The sequence below is a fragment of the Lutjanus erythropterus genome, chromosome 6, assembly GCF_056507025.1.
Source record: "Lutjanus erythropterus isolate fLutEry1 chromosome 6, fLutEry1.hap2, whole genome shotgun sequence".
Lineage (NCBI taxonomy): Eukaryota > Metazoa > Chordata > Actinopteri > Lutjaniformes > Lutjanidae > Lutjanus > Lutjanus erythropterus.
Genome location: NC_139322.1, coordinates 16,202,564 through 16,228,670, shown reverse-complemented (window position 1 = coordinate 16,228,670; position 26,107 = coordinate 16,202,564). Strand labels below are relative to the sequence as shown.

Sequence of the window (26,107 nt, the reverse complement as noted above, 5' to 3'; positions counted from 1 at the left end):
ATGAAGGACCATACTCAAAGGGGAGCAAGGACTCCGGGGCAGCTGACCAATCACATTCGTCCCAGAGGCGCAGCTTCTCAGGTACAATACAATCAAATCTGACTTCATATCATTTTGTTTTCTCCCTGTTACCTGATTCATGCTACTGTGCCCTCAAAAAGACGAAGAAGAGGAGGCATGCCATGTTTGACTGTGTGCATGTACAGCCATGTGTCTCCTATGTTTTGCTTGATGTTGCACTGTTTTGAATGCTTAGATAAGGTGAAAAAAAACGCTTGTGCAGCGTACCTGTCATTTGCACTAAACCACACTTCATGTAGAACGCTTTAACAGCACAGCACAATGAGGCGCACAAGACAGAATGAGTCCTCTGATGACACTATAAAGCTACACATCCATCAGGGCTGAGGTCACACCCATTTTCATTCACTTAAGAATAACAATTGAATTTCAATCAATAATTTTTAATGAGTCTTTTTCCCTAGTAATGTACACAATTTCTTGCGTTTAAGTTAGCATCTTTGTAAGCTGGGTTGAATGAGGTACTTCTCTATAGTGGCATAGGCTATTACACTGGAAAAGGCTGACTGATTTCACCAATGGAGTTTGATTGGTTTGAAGACAGTGATATTTGGCTTATATAATGGTTTCTCGTCAGAAAAAAGTGTCTTACACCGAGGTAAATCAGTGAAAACATTAATTTGGTTTGGTTAGATGGTTGTCTTATTGTGTGACTGCGGTGAATCCGAACTAGTCCTTTAAAACACTGAAGTCGCACAAAATTGTAAACATGTAGAACTATTTAACAGCACAGCACAATAAGGAGCTCAAGACAAAATGAGTCCTCTGATGACACTATAAAGCCACATATCCATCAGAGCTCAGGTCAAACTCATTTTCATTCACTTAAGAATAACAATTGGATTTCAATTTATTACCTGATGAGTCTGCTGTAATTTTCAATGAGTGTCTCTTTTCTGTAATAACGCAGTGAATTTCTTGACATCATCAGTATTTAGTGTGGTATTAATAAAAGTGACTCCGTCCTCCTCCTCTGCCTGGACCCGTCACAAAGATTCACTCAGATTGAGAGATGTGAGGGAACAAGGAAAAGACAGGACAGTGAGAAAATAAAGTATGTGGTCGTGTGTCAGAGAGCATTTCTGTGAGAGACTCAGGAGAGAAAGATGAAGATGAAAAAAAAAAAATCTTTCCTAGCCTCTCGGACAGGGTGATTCTGTCAAGCAGACGCTAATGCTGACTGTGGATGCGTGCCTGTGTCTGTATCTGTCAGCAGACGAGTACCGAGGAGTGACCACGGTGGACCTGATGAAAAGAGAAGGCAGCAGCCTTGGCCTCACCATCTCCGGAGGGTCTGATAAGGACGGCAAGCCCAGAGTGTCAAACCTCCGGCCAGGTGGGCTAGCTGCCAGGTGAGATCTCTGCTCTGTGATGCGGTTAAAACCTGGCAACCACACCAAGCTGTCCGCACTTGTTATTCTGCTCCTGCTAACGTACACGTGTTGCAAAGTTACACCAACTGCAGGACTGTAGGCGTTGTGTTAGGTCAGTTTGATGCCGTCTCACTGAGTAAGACTCCAACACCACCAAAGAAACCATATAAGAGGTGTCCATTGATTAAAATGTACATGTTAATGTTTTTTCCTCTGTCAGTTCATTCTTATCTGGGTTGGAAGAATTACTTTAAAAAATGTAGTCAGTGACCTAATCTAAATATCCCAGTATTAAAGGAAAGTAATTAGATTACTGTCTGTTTATTTTAGATTATCTCAGTACCAAAACTTGTTAAAATTGTTTGGCCTACTATAAAGTTTTATGTTCGTAATAAGTTTATTCATTTTCAGTTTAGCTATTCATTCCTTTGTTACACTCTTTTGGGGGTTGTCATGGATTCTTTGTATCATAATATAAAAGAGTTCTTGGTTGCCCCACAGCTGAGTCAAGGCAAACTGACCTATGGCAGCGGTTAGCTTACTTACTTTAGCAACAAGTAAAGCTATCTGTCCATCATAAATGGCCTTCTTGGCAGTCTCGGAGGCTGTGTTTGTCCCAGTGACCAGTCATGTTCACTGGACGGCTACTGAACACCATTCTGTTGCCTGCTAATAGGAGCTAACGGCTAACAGTAATGGTAAACTACTTTAGCAACAAGTAAGCTAAAGCCATCTGTCCATTAGGAAAGCTCTGAAATGGAAAAAAAACAGACAATATAATGGTGAAATTTGCACCTACTGAAATCACTAGCAGCATGAGAGACATGATTATGAATTGGCAGCTGTAATATGGTTTCACTCAAAACTAGAGTGGTGGTGTGATACTCATGAAGTGTTGTAATGTGTGCGCACTGTGAATGGGAATATATATTTTTAATTTGTAAATGTATTTTAAAATTGTAATCCTGCTAATAATGCCCATTTCACTGAATGTATCTGCAATCTGATTACATTTTTTTTTTCTAAAACTATAATTTAAGAATACAGTTATTGTTTTTGTATCCTATTGTGTTCTGCTACTTGCCAAAGCCTGATCGCTTAATTCATTGTATGGTAGTAACAACTAAATATACATCTTGTGTCAGCTTGTTTTCTTTTGTTCAAAGATCACTTAATTAAGATTCGATCAGACTAATTTTCCCCATCGTCAACGACATTAAACTCATTTTCCCCAACGTCAACCACATGAAAGGAAAATGTAGCAGAGGACTCACGTTTCATGATGATTAAGCAGCGTGTGACTAAAGCATAGCACACACACGCACGCACACACACACACACACACACACACACACACACACACACACACACACACACAGTTTTGTAAGAATGACACAGCCCCTCTGAAAATATCTTGGCCAAATATGCCATCGCTTGTCAAGTCCAAAGAGGTTTAAAGACAGACACTGTGCTAATTCTTCCAAGCAGCTTGTCTTCCCACAGCTGACTTCATGCTCGTGTGGAACTGCTGGCTAATTTACTGGGTGGAGAGACACTCAGGCAGACAGGAGAGAGACCCGGCAGTGACATTGTGTGATGAGAACGGACCGGATGACAGGCTGGTCGGCTCTGCTAGTTAAGCCGTCTCTCTCTCTCTCTCTGTCCGCTGTCAGCGCTGACTGACTGGCAGTAGCCCAAAGGTGAGAGGAGCGAACAGGCTGGAGCAACTATTTAATTAATTTGCTCTCCAATGAGCAGCGGGTTGACTCAGAATGTCATATGTGAGACACCATGTACAATCATCTCTGTCAGTGTCTGAGGAGGAGATGCTTTCAGCCATCTCAAACCAGCATCCAGCTCACTGTTCTACACAGCTGGATCTGTCTGTCAGAGGGGTTTATAATCAGATCATCATGTGTGGACACAAAATAACGCAACAAAACATCACCACCTGTGTAAATGTTCACATTAGACACTGCGTATTCTGCCTCTTTCACACCGTGGGATCATGCTGTAAATATCTGCCAGAACATTAATTTCTTTTTTAATACTTTATTACTTTTAATGGTTTTCAACAGAGGTGGAAATACATTCTCTAATTAAGCAGAAATACAGATACTTGTGTAAAAAAAAAAGACTGCTAAAAGTAGAAGTACTGATTCATCTTCTTTACTCAAGTCATTCAAGTAAAAAAAAAAGTACTCGTATAAAAGTAAAAAGTTGTTCTTTGAAGGACATTTCTATCAGTTGTTTCTGTGCTAACCGAACCTCACCTTTTCTCCACGGTCGAGTCTCCCTCTCTGTTTCGACTTGTTACATTTTTTATTTTGTTTTTATCATGTTACGTCCCGTGATGTCTTTTATCTTGTTTTTGCCTAGTTATGTCTTGTTACGCCATTGTTGTCTTTTACGTCATTTTCATCTTGTTACGTTTTTTACTTCATTTTAGCCTTGTTATGTATTGTTATGCTGTTTTTGTTTTTGTCATGTTGTTGTGGTCTTGTTACGTCCTTTATGTCATATTTGCCTTATGTATTTTTGTTGTATTTTTTTTATTGTGTTATGTATTGTTACGTTGTTTTCGTCTTTTTGTCTTTTAAGCCCTTTTTCATCTTGTTATGTTTTTTTACATTGTTTTTGTCTTGATACATGTTTTTTTTTAATCATTGTTTTCATCTTGCATTGAACTAAAGTAATGGGGTTGGTTTTTAAAATGTAAGGAGTAAAAGATATTTGTGTTAAAATGTAGTGAGTAAAAGCAAAAAAATTTCAGAAAAAGAGTACTCATGTAAAGTACAGATACCTAAAACATTTACGTAAGTACAGTAACAAAGTATTTGTACTTAGTTACTTCCCATTTCTGCTTTTCAAATAACAGAAAAGTCACATAGGCACAGAAGAAAAACACATGAAAAGATCTGGATTGCCCTTTCCCCACAAAACCTATTTATTCCTGTGACATCTTCAGTGGTTTATTCTCTCATCCTCTCACTGACATATAAACAACGTCCATTTCTCTCCACACTGTCTCTCTTGAGCTCTTATCCTGCAATTTTCAGCCGTTCATCTTGTGTTGGTGGTTCTGCCTTGTACCATCTCGCTGTGACGGCCTTTTCACAAGCTGCCAACAAGACTGTCAGAGAATATTGATTTCAGATTAGACGGTTGCATCTCATTTGAATCACAACCGGATCAACAATGGTGGGTAGAGTAAAAGTAAAAGTACAATTATTTCTGTAAAAAAAATGACTCAAGTAAAAGTTAAAAAAAATAATTTAAACCTGTCAAAGAATACAAAGAAGAACTTTCCTAAGATTGTTAAAAAAATTATATATTGTGGTGTAAATTTGCAACACTGGTAACAGAAAATCTGGAGTTTGTGGGGGTCTCTGGTTTTGTGGGGCCCTTTGGTGTAATCTTTAATCCAGCCTTGATGATGATGATGGTCTGTCCGTGACTTTCCCCAGGAGCGACCAGCTGAATGTAGGAGACTACATCAAGTCTGTGAACGGCATCAACCTGTCGAAGCTTCGCCACGATGAGATTATCAGCCTGCTGAAGAACATCGGGGAGCGAGTGGTGCTGGAGGTGGAGTATGAGCTGCCTCCATTTGGTAAGTGAAGTCCAACAAGCGCTCAGACATTTAGAGAAAGTCATTAAAACAAATGCTTTCTATTTTCAAATGCACGAATGAAAGAAATGAGTTCATAGAGAAGTTTATTAGTTAGAGCTGCAGACTGGTGACATTTAACCTCCAGAGGACTTCACATTACTGTTTTTTTAATCTGATACAAACACAACTCAACACATGCCACTAGAACAACAGTGGCACACCATTAGACAGTTTTTGATCTCAACACTGCAGGGTGTCTCTTTGGAGGAAGTTAAAGCAATCAGACAGTCGGGTATCACTTTGAACCACCATCTCGCTTGATCTCAGCACATTGATAATTAACAAAACAGAACTGTTAGACCAAGTGTGCTCTCTTCATATCATAGTATCATTGACAAAACACAGTCCAAATTATCCTGGCTGACTATCAAAGCCAGACTTCATTAAGTATCCTGCACATGGGCATTGTGCTAGAAATGCTAAGAAGTAGCTGTATGATTAACTGCAGTATTACCTAAAACAAATTGCAAGTGTAATTTATTAGTTAATTTGGAGTAATGTAAATATTATATATTTAATTTTCTAATCTAATTTTCTCTTAATAAGATCATATCCCATATAAATTTGTGGATCCTCCTAATAAACAATAAGCACTAAACAATAAAATTGCTAGGAAGACTCAGCATAAAATTTAAGCATCTAATGTCACCTCTGTCTCCACTGTGAGCTTCCTGCATATTTGCATTTTCTCGTCATGTTTTTATGTCCTCAGGTGCTTTCAGTTCCTCCCACACTAAAACTCATAAATGCATTTTAGGCATGAAAAAGTCATCTCCAGTGATAAACTGATTTGGGTGATTTGCAGGTCAAAAGATTTTTTTTATGTCCAGGTTAAAACTGGACTTAGTTTGGTTTACAAGTTACATTTACAATTATCTTACATGTATATAATGTATTCATGCAAGAAAGAAAACACCAGAGCAGACAAACAAAAACAAAAGGGGATGTCTGTCTTCAAGTGCTTTATCATGCCTTTAAATTAAACGATCTGTTGGATTTCCAATTCAACAAAATCAGTCTTCATGCAAACAATATCACGAAACATATCCTATTATATTTATTGTTTGACAACATAAAACTGTTTTTTAGTAGCATTTACATATTTGTGAAATAGACCAGCTTCACAACGGATTATAGTCATTAAAAGTGTGTTGAAAAAATAAACAGTTATAAGCTAGACGTCTAATCATTGTCAGCCAGGTTTAGCCCAGAGTTAACCAAGACAAATCAATACTTATTGGGTTATTCTGATTAAGGAAACAGTTGATCCTCAGGCGCTGCACTGTGGCTGTTCACTGCTCTTAAATCATTAGTATGGTTCAAATACTTGGAATTAATTTCCCCAATTAGATAATTAAACATCTCCACAATGTTCTCATGATTCATCACTCAGATGATACTACAATCAAACTTTTGTGATTTTTTTTTTCACATTGCTGATACTCAATTTTATGTGCAGCTTCAGAGGATTATTGTACTAATTTTCTGTTCTCTTCCTCTCTACTCTCAGTCCAGAACCCCTCGGGAGTCATAACTAAAACCATAGAGGTGTGTTTACACAAGGAGGGAAACAGCTTTGGGTTTGTGATGAGAGGTAGGTGGACGGTGTAATCCTGTGAGTGGGTGGGTTTGTAGGGATGGGTATGAGGCTTTCAGTTTGGCAACATACTTAATGAATATTGCTGCCTTTGTTTCGGGACATGAGTAGATGAACTGAAGTCAAGTATGCATGTTATATTTTACAAAAAGAGAGCCAGTTGGATTTGATGTTTCTGTATAAATTCATCAGTAAAATAATGAGCTTTTTGAATTGATTTATCCGTGCATTGTTTTATAGGAGGCTTCCATGAGGACTGGCGGAGGTCTCGTCCTCTGGTGGTGACATACGTGAGGCCCGGAGGACCTGCTGACAGGTGAGGAAGACGTGGAGAGACGAGTTAGTGTTTGTTTGTATGTGTACAAGTGTAGCTATATATGTGTCATGTATACATTTTGATCATGCATGAATGAGCCTATTCACATTATTGTATGTGTGCATGCATGCATGTTTCTATAGTGTGTGTGTTTAGATGTATGGCTCACTGCATATGTGTTTTACTAATTGTCTTATCTTGTCTGCGGTGAAAATATTTATATACAGAATCAAACATAGAGAATTATGCTTCTAATGTATATCCAAAATATTTTTACATGCATGTTATTTCTTTTGCATCAGTCTGTGCTCAGGCTGGTGCATGAAATCATGGCTGTGACACATTATCTTCAAAGCACAAAGGGCACTGCTCATCCTGAGGCTAATGCAACATTGCACATTTCTCCATAAAATCTGAGAGCACCGAAACACTGAAGCAAAAATAATTCACCATCAAAGACTTTATACAGCCGTTTATCTTGGTTATCCTTCATCTCACCTGGGAGCGGACACTCATGTGGAACTGTTTAATGATTTACTGTGACTGGTGCTTCAACGCTTGTATGAGCATCTTGCACCGGTCGCCTGTGTTTTATTTTTTCACTTTCTGTCTCCCTCTGCGTTTCTCCAGAGAGGGCACTTTGAAGGCCGGAGACCGGGTATTGAGCATAGACGGGATGCCTTTAAACAGAGAGAAGCACGCTGACGCTCTGACCATGCTGATGCAGAGTGGCCAGGAAGCCCTGTTCCTGATCGAGTATGACGTCTCTGTCATGGGTGAGCACACACACACAGGGAATATGTGGAGGCATGGTAGGGCAGCGTTGCTCTGAGGGTAAATAATGTGGCCGTTTGGCTGCGTGGATGTGAGTGAGTGTCGGCGCTGCAGACGCCACCAGGGGAGTCACACTGGCCCACGAGCACATTCCATCAGGGAAAGGGTAGATGGGTAATGTTCAGTGTTTTATTATAATGTGCGGATCTCTCTACATGCCTGAATCATGGCAGGTTTAATCTCAGTATTTTTTATGCCTCCTTGCCGGTGACAGCTGTGGTTGTCCTTATATCCACCCCATTCTTGTCAGCGTGATATCTCAGGAACGCCTTGAGGGAATTTCTTCAGATTTGGCACAAACGTCCAGTTGCACTCAAGGATGAACTGATTCAATTTTGATGGTCAAATGTCAAAGTTACTGTGACCTCAGAAAGCACATTTTTGGCCATAACTCAATAATTCTTACAAAGTTATTATAACAAAGTTATAATTAGTTATAAAATGGTCCAATTTGGCCCCTGGATGCTTTGCAATGTGGAATAAATTGCAGAGCAATTCTTAATTTCAGACCAGAATACAGCTTCTCTTTTATTGTTGTTCACAGATATTGAACATTGTGCAAACTACTGGCAATCAGAATGTACTTCTTTCCACTAAAGAAGGCAAAAAATTGGAGGTGTTTTTGTTTATAGGTTATTATGCAATGGTTTTACCAGTCAAGTAAGAGAACAGGTCAGTGAACCAAAGCAACAAATAAAATCCAAATCTAAATTAATCCATCAGAAATTCCCAAACTATGAAGAAGAAGAAGAAGAAGGGTTCACACAAAGGTACAAAGATGAACTGATAATTAAGGTTGGAAAGACACAAGACTAAATATGGAGGCTAATACAGGCATACAAAAATTAAACAAGACTATTTTAAGCTCCTCACCATCAAGTCAGCAACTAGTCAAATCTGCCACTGAAGAAGGAACTCTACACACAGTCTTACCTCTATTTGGTCATGGTGACTAATTCTCCATAAGATTGCAAACTCTGCACTGCTCTGAGCGAAATAGGGCAGGTCACCAAGGACAGTTGACACACATTATCTTTCTGTGTGTGGGAGTTTAGGATTCAGACCTCCTGCCTCCAGAACGAACCAGTCGGACGGTTTACAATGTAAGAGACATTCACTTCAGGACTGAAATATTGGAAAGTCCTCACATAATTTTGCAGTTTAAGCTGTTTAGAGTTTTTCTCAGCTACTTAAGCCCACTCTCTGTAACACTTGTGCAATTCTCAAAACATTCAGAGCAATCATGTTAAACTGAGCAGCACAATTTCAAAACACTCAAAACATTTGCAGCAACAACTGCTCAGTTGAAAGTAGCTCATAACTGCGTCCAAATTACATGTTCCTTTCTCAATTTTAGGTCAAGACAGTTAAATGTCTGAGGCAGTATTTCCCAAACTTAGGGTCAGGAAGCAGACTACTCTGCCAGCATGATGGGAAGTGTGGGCTGTCACTACAATTCTTTAGTATGAAACCTCGTTAAAGTTACTGAATTACAGTGTTAATACAAATTCAGCACTTCCTGTGTCAATTTCAAATTAAAAGCCTTTCACTGTTTCAGTGGACAGTACAAGTTTGTTACGAGGTGGTGAGACACTTGACATTACACTCTTTTTCATGTACATTTAAATCCATGGTGTATTATGTTCTTTATCACTTTATAAATAAAGATGTTACGGTTATTCCTGAAAGGTTTGGGTCCCAGGTAGACACCAGATGTCTCGAGCTGAAAAGGTTTGGGAAACCCTGGAGGAACTATGTCAAAACGACATGAAGGGCAATAAAAATGTGTTTCATAGTGCCATTTCTCATTTGGACATATATACAGCAACCCAGTAATGAAGTCAGATATCCTCTATAGCCAACTGAAGAAACTCATACTATACGAACACAAGTTTTCAACACTGTCAGTATTTTTCTCACTAGCAATATTCATTGTCCTGCTATGCCCCCTATTTGCAGTGGGTACTTCTTATGTAGCAATACAGTAAAACAAAAGTGACTGATAGTACAGTAAAAACAAATGTCTCTGTACAACAAATTCATGTGAATTAGTGACCATGTAGAAATAAAAACGTAGATGCCCCTCAACACCTCCCTGGCTATCTGATAATAGTATTTTTGTGATATTTTCCTGAACAGTAAAAGAGTTTGGGATGATGCAGCATCCTTAAAGGCAGCATGCAGGCTGCATCCTCCCTCTGTCTGCTCCTCTGTGTCCACCTTCTCCTCTGACCAACCAACACATTCAGTCTTCTCTTTTTGTTCTTTTGTTGTCCCTCTCTGCCGTTTGATCAGACCAAATTGAATAACTGTGATTTCGACGTGAAGACATATACATGATAGCTGAGGAGTTGCAGCTGTAATCTACATTTTACAGGGATGTGATTCACACTAGTTGCACTAAAAACTGAGGTCTGAGGATGTTACTAACTGAATCTTAAGACTCATCTGTTATCAGTTCTTGTGGCATCATGAAATGCCAGATTAATGAAGATAAAGGTTATGATGGTTCAGTGCCATATTTTGCAATGGAGAATTTACACAATAAGCATCCAGCTTCAGATGCATCCTGTGATCTTGTTGATCCCTATCACACCTGTGTGTCTTATCTGTTTCAGAGGCAGTGCAGCAGGCCTCAGGCCCTCTGCTGGTGGAGATCGTGAAGAGTCCCTCAGCCAGCCTGGGGATCAGCCTCACCACAACAATATACAGGAGCAAACAAGTTATTATTATTGACAAGATAAAGGCAGCCAGCGTGGTGGAAAGGTGAAACTCTCCTCTTACAGTTTACTGCTCCACAGACGCTTTTCCTACCAAACAAACCCTTTCCTGACACAGGCTGCTTCCATCTCATTCCGTCAGGTGTGGAGCGCTGCATGTAGGTGACATCCTTCTGTCTATAGACGGCACCAGCACAGAGCACTGCTCGCTGATGGAGGCCACGCAGCTGCTGGCCAGCACGTCTGATGTTGTCAAACTGGAGATTCTCCCGGCCAGTCAGAGCCGGATTCCTGTCAGGCCGCAGGACACAGGTATGTCCCTCAGCAAAGCGACGCAAAAAAAGAGTAAATCTCTGTGAGACACAGCAACAGCAAAAGCATAGCTGTCGTAAAAGGAAAATAGACTTGTTTAACAAAACCGTTTCTTCTTTTCCCCTCATTAATCATCTCACAACCACTCAGATTTATCTTGTCACCTTTTGGAGGGAATTAAAGTAAAAGATGTAACACTGTTTCTTTGCACACAAAAGGTTTAATTCTTTCAAATTTTGTTCACAAATTTGTTTAAATCTGTGTTAGAGAGCACTTTTGCAAGGATAATCTATTCACCTGACAGGTGTTGAATATCAAGATGATGATTAAGCAGCAAGATTCTTTCTGTGTGTTTCTTGGACTGGTCACAATAAACGTCCACTCTAAGATGTCCAGTTTTGTCTCACACACGTTGTCTCACACACGTTATCTACTGTTGTAGTGGTACTTCTTCCATTGTATGCACTATCGGTATTAAAATATGTGTGTGCTGCCTCATTGCGTCAGTGGGCTTTACAATTTTTCAGTAGATAAAATGTTGACTATAAATATGTTATAATTTTATGGCAAATTATAAAATAAATGTTGTACACAATTGAATGCAATTGTTCAGGGCAATGGAAAGGATTTACAGAGGACAATGTTGAGTAAATGAGCAGCACTCAATCTTATGAGGTAGATCTGTGTGTGTGGACTCGAGGGTAATATACAGTCGACTGGCTGGAGTTTCAGCATGTCGTCTTCACCATATGTACTGTCACTGCTCTGAGCTATTTTACCTACAGCTGTAAGGAGCCTGGCTGCCTCCCAGCTGCTTTCTTTCATGTGCTGTGAATCAGCCTGTGTGTGTGTGTGTGTGTGTGTGTGTGTGTGTGTGTGTGTGTGTGTGTGTGTGTGTGTGTGTGTGTGTGTGTGTGTGTGTGTGTGTGTGTGTGTGTGTGTGTGCGCATTGCCAGCCACAATCCCTCTGCCTTTGGGTGCACACACGGTCTCTTATGCATACCAACAAGCCCCTCGTGCATGCACAAACACACTCACACAAACACACACGGTGTCTCTGTGAGTGAGAGATCATGTTCATGCCATGTCCTGCAGGCTTATTTCTGGGTCAGCAGCTGCAGGGGCTCCCTAACATGTGAGCACGGGAAGAATCACACAACATGACAACGAGAAATAAGCTGGAGTTTGGTCTCTGAGGTCACTGATGCCTTTCTTCTATGATTTTCTTTGTCCTTTATTCTTTTTTTTTTTTGTCACTTTGTGCGTCACTTTTATTTGCAGAATCTCCACCTGTCTTTTATCAAAATTTAATGATCTGTATTTTATCTTTTTTGTAGTAATACAGTGTTGAATCATCTGAAGAAGGTATACAAATTATTCAGTTAGCTGCATTGGCTCCCCTTGACCTTTGAACCATCTCAATTCAAAGTGCAGCACAGGCTGGTGACGGATTGGCCTTCTGGAAACTAGAAATGTCAGAAGGGTCACCTCACTTTGGGGCCCTTGTGCTGGTCAGAATGGGCCATCATTCCATTACATGCATAACAATAATATTAAGAATTTATTATTTGAGGATTTTGATTCAAAACGTTATTAATTTATGCTGTGTATATATGCAGCTCTAAACATTTGAGTTGAGCTCAGTTGTGCCTTTCAATAAACGCATTCTCCCATGATCCCCTTGATGAAGAGAGTAGAAAGGTAAGGGTTAGACAGACAGTAAGGCAGGCAGTCACTGAGCTTAAAGTCCAAAGTGTGAATTTGCAGACCAGTGGCCTTTTATTTAAGGGATAACAGGCTTAACTTTACATTGACTGACAACTGACAGTTATAAACAGCTGATCAACTTACAGGACTTGTCATTGCTTGTTATTGTCAACTTACAATGTTGTGCAGGCCTGCAGTGTTCCTGCAGAGCTTCCCTGAGTGTGGGGAGGAGGGGTGGCGAGAAACAACTCTCTTTAACCACAGACTGTATATTTAATGAACCCTCAGTGACTCCAACTCTCAATTTGGACTGTTTATTCATTTTTGCACACACAATTGCTGCTTATTGCTCCTTTAATGTTTAACCACTAGCACTAAACAACTAAAAGTGTGAAGCTATTACAATATTCTGTGGCTGTACATTGTTCTTTTCATGTTTTGGTGGAGCTGTTCAACTATTATGTACTGTGTTTTAATGTTGGGCTTATGTATTTTTACTGATTGTGCCTTAAGTGGAGCGTATTAACTCAGATTGTGTTAAATCGTTGTCAGCGTACATCAGCGACTTCAGCTATTATACTGTGTGTTATTTGTGTTCTCTATTGCAAATTTCTGCATCCTAGTCAGTTTGTGTTTTAATGTTGACATTTGGGAAGGGCCAGTCTGCAAATGCCAGGTCTGTATTTTTTGATCCCAGTTGGTCACTGGCTCAGGCATCGCTCCACTGTGAAATTACAGGCGTGTGTCTTGTCTTCTGAAATGTCTATTCAGTAATTAGTCACTTGCCATGACGATGTGATAAAGCGATATTTTCGCTGCTTCTTCTCCCCCCCAGGATGAGACACGATTATGAGATGCAATTTGTCTAATCTCCTCTGGGGATTTAATAAGACTGATATGGCCACCAAGAGATTAGGAGTTAATGTTTCTTTCCACCAGCGTAGAAAAAAAACACGCATTTCTTGGAGAGCTTCCCCAAGGTGAGCTTAGCATAAGCCGCCAGAGCCGAAGCTTTACAGGTTTTGATTGAGTCTGATAGAAACTGTTTTTTTCTGAAAGCGGCCGGAGGTTTTTTCAGTGTGTATTCTGATTACATACGGTTGGATTTAACCAGGTTCCCTGAATATGGCAAACGTCCCAGGCGCCACTGCAGTCATGCATGTTTCCAGCAAATCCTCCATCCATGTGAGCCAGTTGTGAGAGATTAGACCCCTGCAAATGAAGCAGCAAGGATTACTGTCACATGTAACACTCTGTGACAATTTTATGCATTAATCTGTAAAGGGAAGTTAATTATTGAGGTGTGTGTCACACAGGGGGTCAGTTGTTTCCCTTTGAATGCTTCACAGATACTGTTTGACTGAATACTGGACGTTATACAGGCTTTGACCTGAGGGATAAGATGTCTTTTAGTATTAACAGTAATCTGTGCTGTTTGTTATGTTGAAAGTGGGAACAGTCAACAGAATTGCTAAAATAAAGAACATTATCACACAGGATTAAATTAAAACACATTAACGGTATAGTTCAGGTTTTTTGAAGTGGGGCTCTATAAGGTACTTATCCATATTCAGTGTGTTACTTACAGTAGATGGTCTGCATGCCCTCATTTTAAAGAGGCAGCCAGAGTACTGGTGTAGAAAGCTAAGCAATGAGCACAGAGTCAGCAGCAAACCATATTTTAACCACCTAAAAAAATTAATATCAGTTTAAGTGTACGCTCTAATAAGAATATTTTCACTGCTTTACCTTGTTGTCAGGTGGGAAATCAGAAATTTTTTGTTGCATAACATGGGAGTTGTTGGCCTACCTCTATCTTCATTGGTTAACTTGTAAGATTGGTCACACAATAACACAAACAAACTAGTCTTATAGAGGCAGTGGTTGAGCAGCAACTCCAAAATTCTGCTAGGTGAAATTATTGTTTTTGCGAAAGGAGTCTGTTGCTCTGGAAAGAGCAAAATTTGGCTTCTATAATTGTGCTTTCATGCCAGGAAAAGCCTGTCTGATGGCAAGGTAAGGTATTCAAAATATAGTGAACACTTAAACTGATTTTAACCTTTTAGTTGGGCCTTTTTTTAGGTGACTAAAATATCTCTTGTTGCTGACGACACTAGAAAATTTCTTACCTTACCTTGCTAAATTGCTGCTTCTCCAAACTCATGGCCACTGTAGGTAATGTGGAAGAGAGCAGCCATAGTTTTTGTCCCTGTCTTGAAAACAGGCATTGTGAAAGCAGCCAGTCAGTATACTGTATGCGTCTGTAGCAAACACTTCATCATAGGTTAGTGAGGAGAAAAAGAAATACTTTATTATCTTGGGGAAATTACATGTTTTCACTCTGTTATATACAAACAAACGCCTGAAATACACACACATGCATAAGGGGGCTGCCACGTATATATAATCGGGCGCTGTGAGCAGTTAGGGGTTCAGTGTCTGGTAGCTCTCCATGTTACCCCTCCACACCGCACACTGACTTTTCTCTGCTGGACTTGAACCAGCCAAGTCCTTATGGGCTGAGCTACTACCACCCCCAAATTAGTGAGGTGACTGAGTAAATGACACATGTTCTAGTAGATCAAAGTGAATCTGAAAAAAGTCTCAGTGATGGTTTAACTAAAGTTTTTACTGTGAAACAATATGGCCTTACCATAAAACGCCTGCTTTTAGAATGGAGTTTGGTTCAACAGGACCAAAACAGCAAAATAAAGTATGCTAATGATATTTTTTTTAAATGAGAGAAGGTTGAAATACATAACCTGAAGATTCATTAAGGTAGTGGTATAGGTCAAGTCTGTCCAATTTAATAGATTCAGAGTACTTTCTTTATTTTTTATGTTATGAGATGACATAAGATGATGATAACTGCTAAACTGACTGATTTTATGTGTTTGAACTGGCAAAGACCTCAGAATTTGTATTGACTGCCAGTCAAATTAGAGAGGTTGTTTTCATCCAAAAAGGGGAACCCAGATGGGTTGCTCTCATACATACACTAATAGTGCATTCATGTTGTGTCGGAATAGTGGGAAAAATAATTTCCAGACTGGAAAATTCATGTGAATGCACCCCTCAAGTTGGAACGACAAGTTGTGTCGACTTGTCACATGTAAATTGTACTTATAGCATTAAATTATTAGTTGCTGTCCACATAGAGTGACCTGGATTCATTTAAAATGTTCTTTATTAGCATTAATTCTGTTAACAGGTTCCCTACTTCATACTTTATACCCTTAGTACCTTCTATTCTAAGTAGTTTTCAAGTTGTTTCCACTTTATGACATAAAAGCACGTGAGCACATGAATGCACTTTAAGTACCTTATACAACCCCACTACAAATAATCCAAGCTGTCCCTTTAAGACCAAACAGTCTGCCAGTCAGATGTAGAAACAAACACCCTGCATCATCAGCAATCAGCTTTCAGCTGTGCCCAATCAAGGTCAAGCCACATGCCTCGGTCAGTATCAACAGTCAGTATCAACAGTCAGTATCACTTCCTGCTGAACACAACAGCATCATGCCTAGTGGTCAACTGACTCAGATTGTTTTTGCACCTTCGGCCTCTTTTGAAAATGAAATTAGAAAAATGATTTCCAATTTGTACACATCTTTTCAGAGGCTTGCTAGTATGAGTAAGATTTTCTTTTTTTTTTAAAGACCCTTCACCACTTCCCATTCACTTCTGTGTGTCTAACTGATTCTGAGATGCTCATCAAAATACATTAAACCTCAGGATTTAATCTAGTGTACCATGACGAAAACATTAAATATCAATTACTCTGCTCTGAATTCTCCTCCAGGCACTGTGTGGTGTGGTACAAATTTAGACATGGGGAATCGAAGTGTGATTTCATGGGTAGAAAATAGAAAAAGTGCACAACAGAGGAGTAGATTTGGTTTTGCTTAATGGATGTTGTTTGCCTCCGTACCACTGCAGTAAAAGTGCAGAAGAGCAACCATCATCACTGGGACCCAAGCAGCAACTACTGCCATCCCCCACATGCCAGCCACGGCAAGACATGGAGCAGCCCAAGCCACCCACACAACCAGCAGGACCACTGCAAATGTAAGTTATCACATGTGACAGCACTGCTGCTGGCGAGACACCATAGCAGGAGCCTTTTCTTCAGCACGTTTTGTTAAATCTTTTCCAAGAGGTTTAACTCCAACAGTGTTACCACGTTTCTTTCTCTTATTGCATGTTCCTGCGAGCGTACGCCGCCGCTGCTGCTCGTGTAGACGTGGATAAATGTCATGCTTGATGTGGTTTGTTCTGACTGTACTGTACCAGCCGTTTGATACGTGTAGTGCTATGTCTCCTTTCAGCTCTGGTGAGTGGTGGCTTCTCCCCTTCCTCCACAGCCACCTCAGGCTTCAGCAGCCAGGGGAGCAACACGCTGCCATGCCCCATCCCTCCGATCGCTCCCACCAGCCCCCGGAGCTCCACCGGCAAGAGGAGGAACAGGAAGAAGGACCACAAGAGCTCACGTATGACAAAACACCTGCCTCTTACTTTTTGTTCAGCGTTTAAAAGTTCAGTTCAAGCAATTTACAAAGAAAATTGTTTTGTCATTTAAACCTAGTAGTTGTGTAGTGCAGGTAGTTTTGGTTTTATCTCCTGAGGTGTGAGATTTACAGATGTTTCTATGATTTTGTTCAGCCCATTTATATGGCTGTTTACATTCACAAAAAAGCCCAGTTTTGCCCTTACTTTGAAAAAGACAATGTTCCAATTGAGCTGTTTGCATGGCTAATATTACATGCAGCTGTTCATTCTCTGATTAATGAAGTGATGTATATACACAGGCCTATATGTGACATATATCCAAAAATCTGTTGATATCTAAACCTTTCATAATGTTTTAAAGTAATTTTGTTTCCCCTTCCTACCAGGATGTGGTCCAGAATGTGACTTGTGAATGACCCGTATCAAATTCAGACTTCATATTTGGAATAATGGTGGAAAATGAGTGTGCATGATAAATGTAGTCAGTGAAGGTAGGCTAAATAACAGAAGCACCTCTCTGCATAATACACTACAGTTCAACAGCACTACAAACTGCAGCCTCCAAAATGATACTGAAGTTGAATCAACACCTTTCTAAAAGAGTTTAAACAAAAACTGAACATTATAACCTTCATGAAGGTTGGATTTATTGCCAGACTTTTGTATTGGACTGCATTAGTTTTTGCAAGGTGTACCTAATAAACTACTGTAGATTGTGTGTGTAGATTTTATGTTATTTTTGCCTCTAACTTTATGAAAGGGATTTGTTTGTAATGTTAACAGCATTGCATGTGTCTTTCCAGACTTCTCTGTAAGCCAAGCACCTTTTTTTTCTCATTTTGGCTTTTCAGTATAGTTATACAAACACAACAGACATGTAGGTATATATAGAACAGAGGTAACAAAAATACACAAAAATACTTTACTCATGTAAAAGTAAAAGTACTGGTAAAAGTAGGAGTACTAATTCAACCTCTTTTCTGAAGTAAAAAAGTGTGAGATGTACTCAAAGTAAAAAAAAAAGTCTCTTCTATGTGTTTTTCTCTGTGTATTAAATCTTTTCTATGTATTACTGTCCCATCCACTTGGTTGAAAACAGTCGTGATGTTGGGAAGGTGCCACACCATGATGTAAAATAAAAAATAATTAATAATTCCCCCCAAAGGCATTAAAACTAAGTACATATACCTGAAAACTCTACTTAAGTATATGTCAATTGACAAATTAAACAAAAAAGAAACTACCTGAATTAGTACTTTTTAAAAGAAGACAATCCACAGACCTCACCATCACTGTCAGTCAAAAGTTTTTATAGAGATAATTTGTTCCATTGAAAATACTTGCACCATCAACATCATGTGTCCACTACTTTTGACCAAATAAATTAATGACATTCCCATCAGCCTCAGCTGTTCTTTGCATTTGGTCTAAATTAGCAGATGTTACCGTGGTAACATGGTGAACTTGGTTAGTGAACATGTTAAACATCAAAACTGCTAATTATTAGCATGTTATCATTGTCATTAGTCGTGTGTGAAATCACTCACTTATTCACTACTTACTATCTGGGGATTTGAATGTAGAGGACCACATTGTAAGCTCACTACAGTATGTAGTGGAGAAAAAAACACTTTTGGACTCCACACTCTCTGCCATTAATTATATCATTGACATTGTTTCTCTTTCAGCAAAATGCATGATGGTATACTACTTGGTTACTGACCGTCAGTCGTACACTACAGTACTTTTCACAATGCACTGTGGGATACTTTGAGTGCACTTTACAGGGTATAATAATTCTCACTATACATTCGGACAGCACTACAAAATTGCAAACTCACTGTGGTGGACTGTAGTGAGTAGTGAGTGATTTCAGACGCAGCCATGTGAGCATGTTACCTTGCCGATGTTAGCGTTTAGTTAAGAGCACCATTGTGCCTAAGTACAGGCTCACACAGCTGCTAGAAAGGCTTTAGACTGAGCTGAGTGTAATGTTTCAATGCTGTGAGCATCACATTCACGTTCATTGACATTCATTGTACTGGAGTCAAGGGAGAAGTCTGAAAACCCTGATAAATAAAACTAGAAGCTATCTGGAGGGCGAGATATCACCAGAGATTAAGTAAGAATTTTTGTTGTTTTTTGTTGTTTGTTTTTGTAATTTAGTTGAACTGACCTTTAAAACTGTTTCACAGCACTGTTGAAACACCTTTCCCTCCTGTTTCGCCCCCTCACTGTGTGAACAGGTTTGACTGATCACTGACGTAAACATGACTGACATAAACTCTGATAAGTGACTCATTCCCTTTCCATTCACATGTTGTCTCTGTGGGTGCATGTCTCTTCTCCTTACAATCCTCCATTTTTTTTTGTCTCCCACAATCCCTCCATGGCTCCATTTATCTGCCACTTCTGCACTAATATCTCTCTCTGATGTGTCCCCCTCCCTTCCTCTCTCCCTCCCTGTCCCTCAGTGTCTCTGGCATCCAGTTCTGTTGGCCCAGGGGGGCAGGTTTTTCATGTGGAAACAAGCGAGGTCATCCTGAGGGGGGATCCGCTCACAGGTTTTGGGATCCAGCTGCAGGGGGGTGTCTTTGCCACAGAAACCCTGTCCGCTCCCCCAGTCATCCGCTTTATTGAGCCCGACAGCCCTGCTGAGAGGTAACGCACTGAGACACCTAACAAGTAAACAAATATCATATAGGGAGTCACCTTGAACTAGTCGGCCCCAGTGCTAATCATTCAGCCACATGTGAAAAAGGGCTAATTTTAGCCTGATGTCTCAATGAGTTTTTCAGCTGAAGGCAGGCGCATTAGAGCTGTGTTTGTCTGACGCTGTGGTTCATAATTTCAGGGTCAGGACCCATAGAGGAGGTCACAGGATGAATTTGAGAGGTCACAAATGATTAAAGGCAGAAAAGCAGACTGTCTGCTGCATAAACTTATGTTTATTTTGTCAGACTTTCATCTAATCTTTGCTTTTTATTAGCAGTGCTAGCAGTGAGGCTCTAGGGATAGCAATGTTTATCGGCTGGTTTGCCATAATTCTGTCTAGACTGATCAATGACTATTGGATTATTATTGGATTACAGCCCTGAAATTTTGTAGAGACATTCATGGTCCCCAGAGGATGAATCCTAATAACCTGAGTGACCAGTTACCTTGATAACATCCCCATCAACCCAAGCTCTGTATTTAGTACAAGTTAGCAAATGTTAGCGTGCTATCATGCTAAACCATCAAGGTGAACATGGTAAATAAACACCTGTGGCACATCAGCATGTAAGCATTGTCATTGTGAGTACATTAGCATGGATATTAGCTTAGACATTAGCATTCTGCTCAAACAGCTACTGTGCCTAAATGTAGCCATGCAGAGGTGCTAGCATGAGCATTTTTTCTTTGTCTTTAACAATTATTAAATGAAACAAGAAAATATATATATATTTGGTTGAACTGGTCACAACTGGTTTACTCCAAAACTCCAAAAACAATCTGTGCTTGTCAGCCACTTGGTATGGTTTCTTAAGTTTATTTTCTTGATTTCTTGAATGGTTAAGTAAGAGGGTAGTAACTTTACACTTGAATGTGTTTCTGACTAATTTAGAAGAGCACTTGGCTCTGGTAGTAGATTTATCACACATTATCCTTGGGGCATTGATGCAGCCCATGTTTTTTTAATGGAGAAATCCCCCTATACTGGTGTGTAGTGTTGTATTGATCAAGATTATATGTTGCTGTCTAATTAACACACAGCTCCGATTGGGCCAAAGCATTATATCTGTCCTTGTGTTGCAAGATTAATGGTGCCAGCAGTGCGGGGCCGTGTCCCCTGGGTCTTGTAACATGATTAGTCCAGCAGCAGTTGGACAAGAGTGACTCAAGTACAACATCCGACTGTGATGTTGGTGTCTCAGCCTCCACACAAGGTTAATGAGCAGCGGTGGTTAGTGAATTAATGTCAGTTGACAGTGGTCCGGTGTTTGCCCTTGCAATTAGGGGTCTGATTAAATGTGTGATATGTGTGATTTTTTTTTTCTATCCCCCCCTCTATGTGTGTGTGCTTGTTTGTTGAGGTGATTTTCCAAGTGCACGTAAGGTCAGTGAGTCAGTGTGTTTATGTCAAGACTAGAGGCTGTATTTCATTCTATACATGGCATTTCGAACATTCAGCCTATGTGACATGTGGTGTCACATAGGCTGAATGTGTCACTCGTCAGGAATATGTCACTGAAAACAGAAATACAAGAAATACTCTTTGCTGGTGCTAGTGTGGGCGTATTGACAGCATTAGTCGATCAGTCAATTAGTTTTTAGTTAGTTATACTTAAGTTTTAGGTGGTTATTGTCAGATATGTAATTATACAGAGTACAACGTACAGTGAGATTCAGTCTCTGCATTTAACACAAAAATGTTGTCCGTGTGTGCAGCCGCTGTGCAGCTTTTGAGGACCAACTCCAGTTATTTTTAAATTATTATTATTTTGCGGCTTTTTATTCCTTTATTGAATGGGACAGCTGATGATATGACAGTAAAGGGGAAGAGAGTCGGGGGACGACATGCAGCAAAGGGCCATAGGCAGGCGTCAAACCCACAGCCGCTGCAGAGGACTAACAGCTTCAGTAAATGGGATGTGCGCTCCACCAACTGAGCTACCAGGGTTCCCCCCCAACTCCATCATTCTACTCCTTATTTATCCTCTTATGTAGTTAGAGAAACTTATTCCTCTGGGTGACTTTAAAGTTCTATTTGCTGCTATTTTTAATGATATTTGGTACTTTACACAAACAGGAATTTCTTTTTTGCCCACTCTATTTATATGAGCGAGGGTGTGCTAAATAACAGCAACACCTCTCTGTATAACACAGTACAAGTCAACAGCACCACAAACTACATCCAAACTAACTATAACGCTTCATCAACACCTCTATAAAACAATGTCCGCCAATAGCATAGGTTTAGTTTCAACATTTGGGGGAGGGCACATATTAACCCATGGTCCTCCACCAAGAAATAAACCAATTTGTACCTTTTTTGCATCAATTTATAGTCGCGATGTCTTTTTTTATGTCACCGTAAACACAAATTTCATGCACCAGGTGACAATTAAAAAAAAATGAATATAAGGCTCTCAGACAAAATGAACAGACTCTGCTATTTTCATGTTTTTATGCAAGTTTGCTAAATATTAAGGGGAACATATCCCCTCCATCCCACCCAAAAATTATGCCACGACTGGAGTCGAATATCACAAATCCCAATTAGTCATAGGGGGCTTCACAATCTGTACAGTGTGTGATGCCCCCTGTCCTGTAGACCCTCGGAAGAGTAAGAAAAACATTGCAAAAAACTTAACAGGAAAAAACTTCAGGGAGAGCCACAGGAGAGGGATCCCTCTCCCATTATGGAAAGATGTGCAATACATGCCACGTATCCAGAACAGAGCAGCAAAAGTATTTTAAATACATATGACTTCCTCTCTGTCATGGAGACCTGGAAGAGGACAGTCCATAAAATCACATTAACTACAAAACAGGAGGATATACGTATTTCAGGACTGTTGTTTTACACTGCATTGAATCAAGTCTCTTGTGTAAAAGAGATCTTAAAGTTTGACTAATTTGAGGACCTAGGAAATTTTATTTTTTCACTTTCATTTTTCAGATTAAACATCAAAAGTCAGCATACAATACAACTCAGTAATTAGAAAAATTATTAGTTTCAGGTCTAGTGGAAATGTTGTCCAGTTTTTTAATCATCCTATTACATTTTACACCCAAATAAATGTCTTCTAAACATTTATGATTATATGTAGTATGTGTGTGTTTTCTGTGTGAAGGTGTGGGCTGCTGCAGGTTGGGGACAGACTGCTGTCCATTAATGGGATCCCGACTGAAGATGGCACTTTGGAGGAAGCTCATCAGCTGCTCAGAGACTCTGCGCTGTCCAATAAGGTCACAGTGGAGATTGAGTTTGACGTTGCAGGTATAATATTCTAAAGATCTTTTCATTTTTTTTTACATCTCATCATATTTGTGGCTTCCTTACAGTTTACTTACATTTACTTTAAATCCTAATCTAGAGTCGGTGGTTCCCAGCAGCGGCACCTTCCACGTTAAACTACCCAAGAGGAGAGGAGTGGAGCTGGGCATCACCATCAGTGGTGAGTCTGTTAGTAACAAGACGTGCAGCAGGGGGCAGTGTTGCTCAATAATACTGCACAGAGCTGCACGCTGTAAATCTCATTGAATCAATGTTCTGTGATCCATAAAACTGGAAAACCACGAGGGCGCATACCTCATTACCTCTGAATAATACAGGCCTGTACCGGCATTCATCACAAACCTTTCTGCTCTAACTATCTCTGAAAAAACAAACGCACAAACAGGAACAGTTTGATCCGTGCAACAAAAAGAAGAGAATGATGATTTTAAACTGTTTAGAGTTTAGGCAGTTTTATACAGAGTAACAGGAACAGGCATAAGGGAAGAAATGAGGATGAAGATTTTTTTTTTTTATTTTAGATTTTGAGAATAGAGTTAAAATGTCAAGACTGACTCGATATTCTCAACATGTTATTTTAACTGTTTTCTCAACATTTTAACTGTATTTTCAGCTCTTGTAATTAAAAAAAAATTCTTCATCCTGATTTATTTTTTTTCTTATGCTTGGCACTAATAATGAATAATTGACTCAATATTTCAACTTTATTCTCAACATTTTTGGACTTTATTCTGTTCTCTCACTAGTGGACTTTATTGTCAATATTTTGACTTTATTGTCAACATTTTGACTTTATTCTCAAAATTTTGGGTTTATTCTCGAAATTTGGACTTTATTCTTGACATGTAGACTTTATTTTTGAAATTTTGGCTTTATTGATGACATTTGGACTTAATTCTCTCACTATTGGACTTAATTCTTAAAATATTTGGACTTAGTTCTCAAAATTTCATCTTTATCCTCTCAAAATTTGGACTTCACTCTCAAAATTCCATCTTTGTTCTCAATATTTTGACTTTGTTCTCTCAACATTTGGACTTTCTCAATGCAAAATTAAATTTTATTTTAAATTTTATTTTTTCATATCCATCACTAATAGTGAAAGACTTGTATCCTTGCCATTTCGACTTTGTTCTTGAAATGCAAAAGTTGGAAAAAATCCTTTACGTAGCCCTAATACTCTGTCAATGTTGTTTCATATGTCCTAAAAGAAAAACACAAATTTTTCTTTTGTTTTACCAGCAAGTAAAAAACCTGGCAAGCCCCTCATCATCTCGGACATCAGGAAGGGAAGCATAGCACACAGGTATGTCCTATGATCACACACAACTAATAATATGACTGATGAACATTTATAGCTAACACTAAATCATGTAAGATATTTTTTGCAAATACAAAATCAGCCTGTGTCTTTCAGTTCTGGTAGAGTTCACTGTTTCTCAACACTTTACATTTGAGGGTAAAGCAGGTTTTCTGGGTTTATGTGGGATTATTCATGAACAAAATAAAATTGTTTGGTGAATCCATTGTGTAATACATGCCTAATTGGATTGAGCTATCAAAACTGGATCAGTAGGGCAGAGCAGCTACATTTCAGCAGGGCTCAGTGATGATTAGGTTGAGGGTGAGGTTACGGTCACCCCCAAGGATCCCACTGAGACACCAGGCTAATAGGATTCTCACACACTGAGTCAGGAGATGCAGCTCCACGGTCCCGGTTAATAGTTGTGATGATCCTCTCACTCTTGTGTCCGGTAGAACAGGCACTCTGGAGCCTGGAGACAGACTGCTCGCCATCGACAGCGTGCGACTGGAGAACTGCACCATGGAGGACGCCATGCACGTCCTGCAGCAGGCCGAGGACATGGTGAAACTCCGTATCCAGAAAGACGAGGACAACATTGGTACATTAATACCTTAAAACACCAAATATACATCCTGCATTTGAGCAGATTTTAAAATAAAGAACAATATACTACCTTGTGCAGTGTGCACACATAAAACTTCACAAGTCTCACAACATCCAGCGAAGCCAGCTAATCTGACAGCTGACAATTCATCATTTCTTGAAAATTGCTTTAATTATGTGGTAATTTTACCATTATCTTGTCTCCACATCTAATATAAAGAAACAGGTAAGCCCACCTGCCAGTGTTTTTCTACACAGACTAACTGCTAACATTAGCTACCCAGATCAATCACTAACTTTACTGACACAGAACAACTGCTAATGTTAGTTACACAAATCAACCACTAACTTAAGCTTCACAGACCAACCACTAACATTAGCAACACAGGCGAACCGCTAACATTAGCTACGCTGGCAACAGCTCACTTTAGTTACACAGGCCAACCACTAATTTAAGCTACAGAGACCAACCGTTAACATTAGCCACACGGACCAACCCCTAACCTTACCTACAAAGACCAACTGCTAACTTCAGCTACGCACACACATATATGCAAGCCTTACAGTAGTCAAGAGGTGTAGAGTGAGAAGAAAATGAAAAATAAAGGATGTAATGCTGTTATTATTTTTTCATTTGCACAAACTTTGTGTTTTATAATTAAAGTGTTCTTTCTTCACATACTCTAGAGTTTTATACGTGGTATCTGCTGTTTTCCCCTGTGTGCTGCAGACGAGTTGGAGATGTCTGGCTCTATAATCTACACAGTGGAGCTGAAGAGATATAACGGACCACTGGGCATCACGATTTCTGGCACAGAGGAGCCTTTTGACCCCATCGTCATTTCTGGCCTCACCAAGAAAGGCCTGGCAGAGAGGTGAGAGGAGGGCAGGGGGGAGAGGTGAGGAATGACAGGTCGGGGGGCAACATAGTTATTTGAGGATACAGTGACACCGAGTTTAGGCCTGAGGTTAAGTAAATCTGTAGTCGCCCACACTGGAAACTTTTTTTTGTTCTAAAACAAACAAGACAGTAAACAATGGCTGTCTCGTCTTTTTCTGTAACAAGAAG

The 26,107-nt window shown here is 39.7% G+C and overlaps 1 protein-coding gene across 5 annotated transcripts in view; it reads left to right on the top strand.

Moving 5' to 3' along the window:
- The window catches only part of LOC146325087 (glutamate receptor-interacting protein 2-like), a 47,821-nt gene that overhangs the window by 10,170 nt on the left and 11,544 nt on the right, over positions 1-26,107 (top strand). For 2 of the 5 annotated variants that reach the window (XM_084720882.1, XM_084720879.1), the window contains exons 2-17: positions 1-81; positions 1,295-1,433; positions 4,922-5,067; positions 6,638-6,721; positions 6,965-7,040; positions 7,671-7,816; positions 10,493-10,640; positions 10,737-10,906; positions 16,556-16,684; positions 16,945-17,106; positions 19,600-19,786; positions 22,966-23,111; positions 23,209-23,289; positions 24,372-24,435; positions 24,888-25,033; positions 25,769-25,913. In XM_084720882.1, the coding sequence (XP_084577008.1) occupies positions 1-81; positions 1,295-1,433; positions 4,922-5,067; positions 6,638-6,721; positions 6,965-7,040; positions 7,671-7,816; positions 10,493-10,640; positions 10,737-10,906; positions 16,556-16,684; positions 16,945-17,106; positions 19,600-19,786; positions 22,966-23,111; positions 23,209-23,289; positions 24,372-24,435; positions 24,888-25,033; positions 25,769-25,913 (2,050 nt within the window). The remainder of the gene's footprint in view (positions 82-1,294; positions 1,434-4,921; positions 5,068-6,637; positions 6,722-6,964; positions 7,041-7,670; positions 7,817-10,492; positions 10,641-10,736; positions 10,907-16,555; positions 16,685-16,944; positions 17,107-19,599; positions 19,787-22,965; positions 23,112-23,208; positions 23,290-24,371; positions 24,436-24,887; positions 25,034-25,768; positions 25,914-26,107) is intronic. The other 3 variants (XM_084720883.1, XM_084720880.1, XM_084720881.1) reach the window with 2 other exon arrangements.